This window comes from Cylas formicarius, unplaced genomic scaffold, assembly GCF_029955315.1.
Source record: "Cylas formicarius isolate icCylForm1 unplaced genomic scaffold, icCylForm1.1 PGA_scaffold_10__41_contigs__length_53128322, whole genome shotgun sequence".
In the NCBI taxonomy this organism is placed as follows: Eukaryota; Metazoa; Arthropoda; class Insecta; order Coleoptera; family Brentidae; genus Cylas; species Cylas formicarius.
In genome coordinates, this window is record NW_026844214.1 from 13,676,911 (window position 1) to 13,691,131 (window position 14,221).

The 14,221-nt window shown below is 33.1% G+C and overlaps 2 protein-coding genes across 4 annotated transcripts in view; one reads left to right on the plus strand and one right to left on the minus strand.

Moving 5' to 3' along the window:
• The first annotated feature begins 699 nt into the window (after positions 1-699).
• On the plus strand, positions 700-9,180 carry LOC132695635 (glycosylphosphatidylinositol anchor attachment 1 protein). Of its 2 annotated transcripts, none has more exons than XM_060660003.1 (8): positions 700-1,174; positions 1,223-1,382; positions 1,435-1,626; positions 1,907-2,112; positions 2,164-2,386; positions 4,654-4,761; positions 5,828-6,200; positions 8,795-9,180. In XM_060660003.1, exons 1-8 carry the CDS (start codon positions 815-817, stop codon positions 9,096-9,098), a joined length of 1,926 nt encoding a protein of 641 aa, XP_060515986.1. In that variant the 5' UTR covers positions 700-814; the 3' UTR covers positions 9,099-9,180. The 2 variants fall into 2 exon arrangements, with proteins under 2 accessions (XP_060515986.1, XP_060515996.1); XM_060660013.1 differs by having other exon boundaries at positions 700-1,163; positions 1,215-1,382.
• A 67-nt stretch (positions 9,181-9,247) lies between these two features.
• The window catches only part of LOC132695623 (inactive dipeptidyl peptidase 10), a 121,635-nt gene continuing 116,661 nt past the window's right edge, over positions 9,248-14,221 (minus strand). The window contains exon 13 of one of the 2 annotated variants that reach the window (XM_060659990.1): positions 9,248-12,460. In XM_060659990.1, coding sequence (XP_060515973.1) covers positions 12,326-12,460 — 135 coding nt within the window. In that variant the 3' untranslated portion in view covers positions 9,248-12,325. The remainder of the gene's footprint in view (positions 12,461-14,221) is intronic. The other variant, XM_060659982.1, reaches the window with a different exon arrangement.

Below are 14,221 nucleotides of genomic sequence, written 5' to 3' on the forward strand. Positions count from 1 at the left end.
TAAAGTTAAAAATCAGAATTATGGCGGTAAAATCAGTTGCGGTAATAAAAAAGGAACCAACATTTCGGATCGTTTTAAAAATCTCCGTCAAAAGAAAGGGATCCTGCTAATTAAAATTAAAACTCTATTATTGAATTTGGTTTATTAGAATTAGGAAAATGTCGACCAATACTTTTTTATCTTGATCTTAATTATCTACTTAGTCTCAAACTTTATTAACCTACACATCCTAAAGAATGTTCACACATTCTCAGCGAGAAATGTCATTTGTAGTTAAAAAAAAAGGAATTAGTGTTTAGAGTTCTTCATAGAGGCCCTGCCTATACCGATACTACAGGAATTTTTGAAGCAACTATGAAAAAATATTGAGAAGGCCAATTCAATATGCGCATGCGCGAGAATTTAAAATCTCGTTTTTAACTAATGACCTTTAAGCATTTAATGACCAACATGGCCGCTGACAGAAATCTTCAATAAGTTTGGATATGTCTTGTATTTTCTTAAAATATCCCTAGTTCTCGTTAAATGTTCTAGGAAAACAAGTTAAGCGTGTGAATATCGTTGTTTCGAAAGAAAATGTGCAGGTTAGTAGGTGAAATGGGCTGAAAATCGTTACCTTGTCTATGAAAATATCAATGCCGCCTGCGGCGTTATAGTTTTTACCATAGTAGAGACGCGATATTATCCAATAGCTTTCAAAAATTGATCCAAAAGAAGAGGAAGTATAACCTTACATTTTGACACCTCTGTTTTTATTTTAATTAGTTATGAAAAACTCCAATTATTTTAGAACCTGCTAAATTGAATAAGAGAGATGGGTTTGTTAACAGATCCGAGCGGCGGTCAAGGGAAATTTGCAAAAACCCTCTTGAAATGTTACAAACCGTTATGTATAGTGCTATATGGGGTCGGTGTTGTGTGGTTTTGTGCTCTGGCATCTCCGTCAATGAATTACAGCACTTACTTGTCTGAGAATGCCTTACTACCGGGTTTAGTAAAGTTGCGATTCCAGGAAGATGATGCTGCTATGAGATATTATGAAGACTTGCGTAATGAGATGCAAAAGTACCCAAATGATATGCCTTCCAGTTGGATTCTGGCGAAATTTAGACAGATAGGCTTGGATGCATATACTCATAATTTTTCATTGAGCTCTCCTTTAAGTAATGGAGATGTATGGTACCTTTTTTAGGAAATATAGAATATTAAATCAGTTTTGCAGATGTATTTGGGAAATAATGTATATGGGATCTTGAGAGCTCCCAGAGCCGCTAGTACTGAGGCGTTGATTTTAAGTGCACCTTATCGGCCCTTGTCGAGTGTGCACCCCACTACGGTTCCCTCTATAGCCCTTATGTTGGCATTTGCCAAATATGCTATTAGTATGAATACAAAAATATTCAGAATCAAAAAATTGTCTATATATTATTTTAGAAGAAAAATTCTGGGCAAAAGACATAATATTTTTAATAACTGAACATGAGCAGTTGGGTATTCAGGCTTGGTTAGAATCCTATCATGGAGTTACATGTGGTAGTGAAAATGTACTTAATCATGGAGATTTAAAAGGTCATGCCGGTGCCATTCAGGCAGCGATAAATCTGGAATTACATAGTATTAAAATTGGTAAGTAGATTTGCAGAACAACATCTCAGATATTTTCTCCAATATTTTAGAAATTATATTCATTATAGGTATAGCAACTTTTAAAATCCTGTTCAGTAGCTTATTTTTATGTTCTCTGTGGTTTTTAATTCTGTTCAAATGGGTGGGAGAGTTTGCGGGCAGCAATTTTTACCTAAAATATTATATGACATTATACAAGTTTTAAAGTACTACTCAATAGCTTATATCTGGTTTTTAATACTGGCAGCAATTTGAGCCTAAAGTATGCCATTTATTGCAGGATATATTGATATTAAAATTGAAGGTCTAAACGGACAGCTACCTAATCTAGATCTTTATAATCTAGCTACAAAAATGTGTATCAGAGAGGGAATAATACAGACATTTAAAAATCAACCCCCTGAACGATATAGGACTTCTTCTTTCGAGGAATATCTCACCCATTTCAAAAATATGCTGCTCATGGCTGGAACACAAGCTACGGGAGTAGGTAGTTGTAAGAATGCACAACCTCAGCACTCCAGCCTGCAATTTTAGATACCCAATGGCAATCACGGCCTCTTTCTCCGTTTTGGTATTCAAGCGCTTACTTTGGAAGGTTCTGAATGGGCAAAAGCATCAACGAGAGTACGGGTTGGTTTTCTTGGGGTGGGGAGAATACTGGAGAATATATTTCGCAGCATGAACAACTTGCTGGAACGGTTTCATCAAAGTTTCTTCTTCTATTTATTGCCATCTACAGACCGATTTATTTCTATAGGTGAGTACTTTCTGATTCTGACATTTATTATTACATGTTTTTTTTTCTGATACGTACATAACTGATTTTCTTGAATAATGAAAAACAGAATTTCTCCTTCATTTCACACATCCATTAAAGATTATTCCAGAACAACCAACTTTCCAGACTAGCTGAGCCACTAGGTAAATAAGTGAATAAAGACCCACATACCCATAACAAACTTTCTATGTAGTACCAAATATTTTCTTTTAATACTGTTGATTGTTTGATTTTTCTTTGTCTAACCTTTTTCAAGTTACCTAAAACTCTGGTCTACGTAAAAGTAAATTTAATGGTTTGCTGTTTTTGCAATTCTGTTTATTGCCGTTGCTAATTGTTATTGTAAAATTTGGTTAACTGTCAATAAATAAAAACAATTTTTTTGGTTCCTTGTTTATCTACACACTCCAATTCACGAGCAAGTGAAGAACACGTGAACAAACAAATTACGCTTTTATCCAATCCATGTTAGCCACTGAACTTGTACTGGTTGGAATGGATTATTTATTTATTTGGATTCCCAAAATATTAGTACAACTTTCTTTAAAAGTGCTCAGTGTCCTGTCATTTCTCCCCAACTTCATTATTCTGATATGGATACTTGGTCTTAAAGTATATGGCTATTCACAGCAATTATCGAAATAACCTGCCCACAGTAGCAAAACACCTGACCAGTGGGTATTGTAGAACGGACTTTTAGGTTGTTTTAAAAATATAAAGATTAAAGTATTATGTTTTTTAGGTATAATAATATCACATTATTATTATTATTATTATTGTTATTATTATTATTATTACTATTATTATTACTATTATTAGTATTAACAGAAAAGATGACATTAAAATATTCAATACATTAATTACATAAATAAGTATATTTCAATTTAAAATCTAATTACGTTTGACAGTCGTCATTAAGATAAATTAAGATCTATATTATTTTCTATCCAAATCTAAGAATCTTCAATTTTTAAAATGTATTGCACTTCATTTTTCCAGCTCTCAACAGGTATATTATTAATTACAATTTTTATTAAGTTTAAGGCTCTCACATTTGTTTTTACTATATACTGATATATAGTGATGATATGGAGGGAGACGTAAAACCCCATCTGCTTATATTGTTTTTTAATAGCATATCAATTTAACACCTTTAAAAGTGGGCGTTTCTTGTAACTGTTATTGTTTTTTGTTGTTTTTGATTGAATTTCATTTTTTGTTCTTGATGAATTTACTGCTTTTTGTAGCAGGCGGCTATAATAGCTTGGGTTATCCTTAATCCAGGATTATACAGAATATTTTTCAAAAGAGAATTTTCCAGTCAGTTTTCAAAACTTGATAATCCAAGCTTGAGTCCCTAATATTCTTCGCAGACAACATCAAGTAATTTTAAATAAATCCCTATTTTGATCTGATAGGGATTTTGTGTGACAATTTTTACTGGAATCACCCCATCATTTGAATTCTGTGTCGTGTGTATTGAAGCCACTTTCATCTAAATAAATATTACATCTTTTTTCGGATCTATGCTTGCCTGATCGTAATTAAATGCCCAAGAGCCCAATCTATGTGATTTGTATCCTTTGCGGTATTTAAATGCCATTTCACAGAAACTCTATGGGAGGTAACAGTGCTAACAACTATATTTGTTTCATCTTCTTCTAGCTTTCTTTTTAGTTTATGCCTGATAGGAACAATCTGATTAGTGAATATATTTTTTATCTATACGAAGAAATCAATTGTATTGGTTATAGAAATGAAGAAAAGAGCTAACTGTTAACAATATAACGAAAAAATTAGCGGGCACGTGGTTGACATCGACATGATTTTCACATGTCTTGTCCCTTACCTATGAATAAATTATTAATTATTGAATTTACTTAATAAGAATAAATATAAATTTCGTAATCACTTTTTGTTGAGGATGCGGCGAAAGCCAAGACGACATACTTTGAGCCACCCTATATAACTGTCGCTAAAAGTGCTTAGGGTAGTATTATTTTTCCTGAATTTAATTATTTTGATATGTATTCTAATGTTTTATGTATTTTTATATTTCTGGTTTAGAAAGATTGACTTGTTTTATGTTTATGGCACGTTTATTCCGGTTACTATTACTCTTCCCCTTTTTCTGTTAAGTAGTGTAATGAATAAAACAAGACAAAATCAAAGTAGAAAGATTCAATATCCTCATCGTAAAGATTTGGAACTGGCAAAATGTGATGTGATGGAAATTTCTGTTTTAGGCCTTTATATGCCCTCCATATGTCTAATAGCGGGGGTTCTTATAATCAAAGCTTACGCCAAGTGGTGTAAGTTACAGGAAGACCTAGAAGATCCGCGAAAAGATACAGGTAAGGTTTGGTGGCATTTGGGGCATATACTAAAATCGTCCGCTATCAAAAAAGATATAGTGGAAAAAAAGAATTAAGCCTCTCGAATTAAGCTTGTTACTTTTAATTAAATTTTTAGACATTTTCGGCAGTTTTTCTTCTTTAGATAGATCAATGGTAAATATAAATGAAATTCACGATATTTTTACTACTAAACTAATATTTAGTGATTGGAAGAGATGTGTTTATTCAAACAACTCCCTTTCAGAAAACAGAAAATTTATTCAAAAAGTGGGCACATGAATTTTTGTGTTTTTCACGTATTTCTTATGGCCCATGTCTTGATGATAAGTCCAAAGGACTACTACAGATAATTCACAACTCATTCATAAGTTTTATTTTTAATTTTAAAACGAGATATCACATATCCTGTAGGTTGTGGCTTAATATGCAGAATAGACTGAAATCGCATTTAGGTTGTTTTTGTTCAAATTGGTTGAGATTGGTATTTTTCAATATCTTCGGGAAAAAAAATATTTTGTCCTACAACTCATTATAAAAATTAAAATTATACAAGTTTCTTTGGTTAGTTGACTATCAAAATCCTAGAATATATTATGGTGTATGAGATAAAATTAGCTACGTTCATTTCTGGAAATACTGTTAAGAAATTTGGCAACATAGAATCCTTTCTGTCTGTTCATTTCTAACATCTGTTTTGCATCACATTTCCTCGCCTTCAGGCTAGGTATAATTTCTAATTCCTTTTGAATATTCAGGTGCATTCTACATAGGATCTTTTTAAAGCGGTTAAAATCAGTTCTTGTACTTTCTGTGAGCAGATCTCACGTTTAGGCTGCTGCGCACATACGTTATTATATCTGATGTTTCCAAATTAAACTAGTAGTACACTGCTTCATGATTTTTACTAACTATCATAATTTTGGTTTTCCTGCAGTTACGCGTCATACCATATATGCCGAATGCCCTTTTTGAAGAATAGCGACACAGGTTTTTCATAACAACCTTATTTGACAAAAAAATGTAATGACTCTAAGTGTCAAAGACTAAATATTGCCCATTTCAGAATCGAAATCAAGTACCCGAGATGCAATTGCGTATGTCCGAATTATAGTGACGTTTATCGCGATGCACCTATTTGGCATGTTTTTGCTGAACCTGCCGACGTTTGTCGCAGCCACCGCAGTGAAATTCGGCTACCCTGCCAGTCAAATGGTTTTTTACAGTCTGGCAGGAGCGAGCGGCGCGGGTCTCTTGGTACCGTTGCTTTTGGGAAATACGCGTACTTCCGAAGTCAGCATGAATATACTGTGCACATTCTCCCTACTGGAACTAGGAACGGCGCTGATTTGTATTGCTATGAATAATTTCTCGTTAGGATTGTTCTGCGGAATTGTCAGCGTACCATTTGCGCTCTTCATCACTCCGACCAAGTGTAGGTAAGTGTTGGGCTAATGGCCTAAACTACTAAGCTCTCTTTCGTAATGCGAGAGAGTTATAAAATGTAAATTTTCAATAACCGGGATGATTGGACAACTCAAATGTTATATCGCTCAGATAAATTGCAATGATAGTTTCCGATACATTCTGTCTTTCAGTTTTTAAGGTCTACACACCTCGAATCGCTCCTAAATTAGAGTCACACTAACTTGGATATAATGGAAAGATCAAGTAAAAAAACTATTATAGAAGTAAGAATAATATGAAAATTGATAAATTGCAATAAATATTATTATTTAAAAAAATCTACAATATGAAATATAATTTCATTTGTAAAATTTAGTCCTTACAGTGTTTTTAGCATGTTATCAGCGTTCTATATTCTTCTATTTCAGTCGGACGCACTTACTCCATTTTTCACAATCTACCGTCTTTATTTCCTCTTGCAAGAGGATTTTAACATCCCTCATTTTAAAAGTGGTGTTACATATTCTATGGGGTTTAATTCACATTGATACGGTGGAAGGCGAATTTATATATTTTGTTTTGAAGCGTCTTCAACAAGTTTCGTACAAAGAGGTTTATTCAAATTTACTTTATGACTAACTCCATTTTTCAGAGAATCGTTCTGTTTTGCTTCTGATTTAAAGTAAGACATTGAATGAGGCCTTTTTTTTCAAGCTTTGATTGAAATACCAGTAACCCACCACCGAGAATGGTTCCTTTTATGCCATGGGACTGTCCATCCATGAAAGGTTGCCTCACGCTTTTTAAATTTTGATCCTGCCATGTTTTACTAATGGAATATCTTTCATACTATTTTAAATCTGTTGGATTACTCATTTATTAGTTTCTTTTGTTCCTGTACTTCTCGTTGGTGATTTCATGGGGTCGCGTTTTTCCTAGTTCACAAGTTGGTATATTGTTGATTTCCAACTCCAGTCATATTCGATCGTATTTTAACTATTTTTGCAACTCCGAATGTTGAGTTTTCGTGACGAAGAGCTTTGAATATTTTGAGAATAATAATATTCTCATTTTTAAAAAGTGCACTTTTACTTATTTATTTCTCAGTAACAAATTGAGAAAGACTAGCCATTTCCACGAATAACCTTAATATATATTCTCATTTTAAATTATATATAATATATAATTCTCATTTTAAACACCAAGGTAAAAGTAGGTCAACTGCATGTCCCTCTACCTGCCCTTCCCTTCCGACCCTTGACAATCATTATAGGTGCAATAATACAGCGATGGCTTAGGATTAAGACCAGTAAGTGTTACAGTTCAATAATGATTAATATAAAAATATAAATGTTGTGGGCAAATAGCCAAAGTGGATTTGTTTTCGCAACTAAATGTTTTCAACTTGGTGAAATTTAACATCCATATTGGTTTTTAGAGAACAAACTTTTTACCAGGGCTGTCACATATATTTATAAGCAGAGTAACATGTTTCGTTAACACAGTAACTTTTCCAATCTAACGTGATATCTTAACGAGAAATCATTTCTATATGAATACAAAATTTATCATTGAAAGTCTAGGTAATTTATAAAACCGCATAATTTATAATTATTGAGGTTTGACTTTTACAACGCTAGGTAACAAGCTTTTCATTAATGAATGAATTGTGATGTTCTTTTATTTGATTATTAAAACTTACTCCTAATTGAGATATATACGTTTCGGGGTTATTATTACAAGAAAGTTTGTATACCGCCTGATCATTTGATTTTATTTGTTGGACTTCTATTATTTTTAATTGCCCAAAAGAAGAAAGTTTTAATAGCTGTTAGATTCTTTTTACTAATAATTACTTAACATGTAGTCCAGCCTCTTAAGTAAACATATGGGTTAACTATGAAAATAATAGAATTGGTCGAAATACTATTGCGAATTTTTTCTTCCTGTTTCATTTTTATTACCCGATTTCAAGAATAAGGGTTGTCGGTTTCCAGAACCTTTTTTAGGAAATAGAAATATTAAAATTCTCCATATATTTGCATATAGGTTTGTAATAAATCGCCATTATGGCCTGTATATTTGAACTACTCCGTATGCCTGGCATATACTTCCATATACATCTCGTATACCTACATAAATTTCTTCTATACCTTCATATACGTCTCTTATACCCCATGCACTTCAATGCCTCCATATCAGGCATCAAATGTATCTAGTTGTCTAGCCCGAGCGACCACAAATTATTTCAAATAATGACCTCCAGGTATTCAGATCACGGTGTCCCTCAAGAATTGGTTTTATAGACAATGTATGTGATAATGTTGTACCGCGCTCTAAATTAGATTTACCCAACATCACGGAAGACGAGTATTTTTTACAGTATTTAAAAAAATGCCTTGAAAAAAGTTACAAATCTTCTGGATTCCTGCTGGGTAGGTTCTTGAGAAATCCATCTTGCTGGCCAAAAACAGTTCTGAAAAAGTCAACAATGGTGAAACGTCAGCAAGTTTGATCAATCAACAACTGACGAAAGAGGAATCCAGCTCCGCCTGTGGAAGTTTTTTGAAAATTTTATTTTTAAGTACATAATTTCCACTATAGCTTGGCAAGTTTACTTTTATAGGCACTATGCAAGAACTCAAAGAATCATATGGCTTGTTGTTCATCCCTTGACGGTGTTGTATGGCATGGTCTTACTCAATACCCATTTTTTGTTTCCCAATGGGGATATCAGAGAAATACTGGCAAGAACAGCGGATGCGGCACAACAGGCTGTGGTGTACAGTGTGGTAGATTCCATGATCTACGGTAACTGGATGTTCACAGTGGTCACCACAATATTCATTCCAAACTGGCTTTGTTTTTGGTGTGTTGCTTTTAGTAGTGTTAGGAGAGCAGAAGTTTCCGTGGAGAAAAAAACCAATTGAAATGATTATTTGTTCAACGTTGTAGCTAGAAGTTGAAGTCTGATTATTTTATAGGTGTAATAAATAAAATGCATTTTTTTAAATCCTCGTTTGGTGCTTCCTTACTCCTTGAGACTAAAAATAAGTAAAGCGGTAAAATAATAGTAATAACATTTATTGGTTTGGTGTCACATTAAAATCAGTACATCATATACAAATATAACATCTCAACAATATATATATTGGTGGCTCGCATTAAAATCAATTATTACAAAACTAAAATATTCGATAATTTTGTCGTCTCTTAACCATAAAGCTAGTGTTAGGCACAAATATACATAATAAATTAACGGTGACCCAACGGGTGCCCCACAAAATGGAATATATTTATCTGGAAGTATACATTACATATAAGCTATTACTACGATGTATAAAAAAATATTTGGGTAATTTCGATCGCCATATATAATAATTTATATACCTATATGTATAAGTAAATAACATCAACATATTTGTATGTACACACGACAATTTGAGATAAGACGTACCTGGGTATGTTGACTCTGTCAATAATGGACTGACCTATAGTGGTAAGTAGCAATAATTTATTGACAGGATAATTTGTTTACCTAACCTACCGCATGGGTCCTAGTAACGGTATGTAAGCGACTTTCGAAATACTGTATAAATTTTTTTGCCTCAACATTGGTGTATTAATTTGTCTTCTGATTAATTTTCGAAAATCTAAATGTAGGTTCCTAAAACAACTATAATTTTTTTTCAGTTTTAATTAAAATTCCCTTCTATTATTGTTTCTAGATACAATAAACTAAGAATTTTATTTTTCATTAGATTCTTTGGTTTGAGCTTAATGGTAGTGCTCCATTTGTAAATTTAAAAAACGAAACTATCATAGTTTTTGAAAATGGTGCTATAGTTATTCGAAGCCCCTTAACATCAAACGCAAAATTTCAACTAGTCGTTTTGCGGTTTTCAGTTTTTATTATGATATCGAAATATTAGCGATAAACTATATGTTATATTTCTGCTTATAGAGGTACCCGCTTTAAAACGAATTAATAATAAAAAAAATACTAATTGAAATTGAACAAATTGATTAGTTTTAGGTGTTGAAGAATATGTCTGTTAATGTTTTTAAAACGTATATTCACCTTCCTAAATAAGACCTTGTCGATACGTTCTCAATTATATGGTATTCTTAAATTGTTCGTTCCATTTTTAAGACATCTCATTAGTAGGTAGAGTGAACGTAATTTCAGAATAGGACCCTATCACGTGACCGATTGCAGATGCTCGCGAAATCGAAGCCATTCGATTGCTTGCAGTGGCTGTGCGTAATTCCTATTTAGCGAAGCACTTTCTCTTTTATACCAATTGCTCTCCCATTCTGAAATTACGCCCACTTTATGGCGTCGCTTGGGTCAGACAGGTCGGTACATTTGAACTACTCCGTATGCTTGGCATCTACATCCATATATATCCCGTTGTAACTCCATATACCATATGTTAGGTATTATGGATATATGAAAGAGTGTCAGGCAAACGGAGTGATTCAAATGTCTGGGCTGACGCCATTCTTACATTAGCATTAAAATAGGAGTTATGCGACAATCTCTGAAACTGCTTTTTACTGTTTCTAACAGTATTCAATCTTTCTACTGCTCTCAGTTGTTTAAAATAGTTGTTTTTATTTTCGCATGAAAAAAAGACTTTGTTCTGGCTAATAACCACACACGGCTACTGGTCACTGCATGTAATATCAGCTCCATTACACAATTAAAACAAATGTTTTGGTGAAGAGTAGGTCATGCGGTACGTTAACAGTATATTTTTTGGCGCCAAAATAATTCGATTAAGTTATGTTTAGTTTATTCCAAAAGATTTTGGAATCTGTTCAACGTAAATAACCTGAAAATTGATACTCTATTTTTTTTTTTGAGACGAGAAACAATAGTCTGGCAGTATTTTCTAAGTTTTCAGTAAAGGATGCATTGCGCGGTGGTTATGAATTAAAAATTAAATTTTTAGGTAAAAAATAATAAATTTGCAATAATTAGCGATACAAAAGCACGGTCAAGAAAATTTCACTGGTTTTACCTAACATCTAATTTAAATTCTTAACCTTTTAACACCCTGGAGCTTTTTTATTATTATTTTTTGATTGAACACACAGCGGAGTGGAATTATTTTTCTCAAAAAATATGCTGTTAACGTATTGTAAACTAGACAGAAAGTGGTTATTTTTATATATAAAAAAACAAAATAACACAAAGGCAATTGAAACCATAACATAAGAAGGCTCTTTGCTACTCGAATACATAAGTTTGATAATATTTTGTAAATTTATGATGTTGCCTTGTTCGGGTTTAAAATATTTTTTTTTATTAAAGAAAAAAGAATACATTTAAAAAAAAATCTTCTGGGATTTGCAGTCACATTCTTAATATCACAACTCAAAAATCTGAAGTAAGTTGATTCAAGATCTTATTGTTAAATTATAAGTACTACATACGAAATTTTTTTAATCAATTGTTGAGATAAACTTTCAAATAATTGTTGATGATAGTATTGCACCGACGGTTAACCTGCTAAAACTATATAGCTACTAGATATATGGAGGCCTTGCCTATACTGATAACATGTGCTCATAAAAGAAAAGTTGAGGAACATTCAATAAGACGGGTGTTCAAAATGACCACTGGCAGTTCGTGAATTCCACAGTTTTCAGTTTGTCTGTGGAATTTTTCAGCACAATTTTCTCAACATACGCCCAAATCGCATTAAAAAAAAAGAGCTAAGCGCGGACTATACCGGGAAAAATATAAGCAGCAAAAATTTACAAATTTGGAATTAAACTAATGGTGGTGGGGGCAATATAGGACTAACATATTTTCGAAATTTTAAATGGAACACTATGTATTATTATTATTTAACATTTTATATCAATAATTTAGTTTTCCCATAACAGGTCAACGAATTTCCCGATTTTCCCTGTATATTGTCTAATAGCTATATGGTTAAAACTTAGCAATAAAACTTGCAAAAGGAACGAACGTGGCCTTTTAAGATATTCGTAACCTATTTTTTTTTCTAGGTAGTAACCACTACGTTACGATTTTGTACAAAACACAGTACAAACGGACAAATCGGATATAAAACCTACACGAAAACGCAATCTTAATTCTATCGTGAGCTAGGAGGTCCGTTTACGAGTAGTAAAGCCGGCATTAAATGAAAAAGCCGGAATCGTCGATCCATTCGTCTATGATCGGCCCGAAGGATTCGTTAAAAAACAGGTCGATCTCCTTGTGCATGTGCAGAAGCGCCTTCCTCCCGAAGTCGTACGATTCGTCCGGATATGCCTTGAAATGATTCAGAGAGAAGTCCCATAATATAGTTACTACATAGGCACCTTAGTTATGTTTTGTTTTATAGAGCATAAATTAAGAAGAGTTTCTTCAAACTCCGCCTTTTTAATACTACTTATGCGCAATTCTCACACAACAGAGCAGCATAGTGTTCGGATTCGAAAACCGACCTTTTCGGATTAACAAAATGATAATGAATGATGTTATCAGATAGATAAGACTTAAGTCAGGCGCTGGCGACTTATTCCTATTTGCTTATTTGCCTAGTGGCAGCATCAAGGAGGCGAAACTGAAAAGATGCCATTGTTAAAATCTATCATAGTCATAGTTTGTTCACCAACATTAATGTTGTGATTGTTTTGACAAAATCGTTGCGTTATCCTATATCCTGGCCCATTCATATTTTTTTTTGTGAAAATAAAACGCACTCATAATTTTAAAAATGTCTACTTTATATATCACATAAAAATTCATTTATTCGTTAAAGTTTTTGTTTTGACAGAAAAGGAAGAAAATTCCCATTTGTACCATCTAGTTTTTTTTCTTCTGAGGTACCCTGCGCTTAGGTGCCCTATTTGAGCTATAAGGAAGAAAATGATTGACCACTTTAAGGTTTATACAGGGTGTTTTCTAATTGAACGTCAATAATAAAGCGGACGATTTTTGGGTCCATTTTGAAGATTTACGTTAAGTCTATTACCTTTTCTTCGGACACTAGTAGAACGTTGAGCATCAATCGTATTAAACATTGCCTCTTCTTGAGCAAATTCCTGTTGAACGGGACGTTCCGAAGTAACTGTAAGAAACTTGCCCGTTTCTCTCAAACGCCTATGGACATTGCTAAAAACAGTTCTACAAGGCACTCTACGAGCGGGAGTTCGTCGGCGACATTCATCAACTGCCGCTTGTCCGTGTCCATTCCGAAGTGAATGTCGGCGCAAAAGTAAACATTGTAGCTTGAAGAGTATTTTAGTGTAACATACGACGAGAAACACGGAAAATTAATTTAGTTGACGTTTACTGTCACAATATATAAGATTCACAGCCGCCTGTACTTTTTAATAATAATATTAACAGCCGAACGTAATACTGGAACAACTAATTTAATGAAGCGGTTTCTTTATAAATAGTTCTTAAAAATTTAAATGTTTGTAGCTCAGATGGAATAGCGTTCCAGGTATATGTTTATTTGACATTTGAAACGCCAGCAACACTCTCCCACGCTATGGCAGTCATGTCGTGAGACACCCTGTATGTGTATATAATATCTTCTGGGACATATACAGGGTATTTTCTAATTGAATGTCAATAATTAAAGGAGCGATTTTTGGGTTCATTTTAAAAAGAAAACTTCATATGAATATATGTTCTAAACGTCTTAACTTTTAAGATACGGGGCGGTAAAGTTTTGAAAAATAACATATATATTTTTAAAATATCTGTAATACTCTTCTTCTTCTTATTTTAAGACTATGTCTTGTATTTTCAAGGAAGCAGCCTAAGTTGTGACTCCGAGGTCCATACCATACCATACCATTCTCTTAAAATAAAAATTAAATAATAATTAATAATAAACAATTTAATTTCTTGATTTTCTTCAATCCAATGTTCGGTTTTCGCATAAAAAAATAAAAACCTCTTCTCCGCATGGTCATAATAATATCGTTAAAATGACAGTATGCAGAGAACTGTCAATATTATTTTTTCTTACTTAAGTAGTCGAAGAAAATTTTATCACCATAAATACGTTTTCAA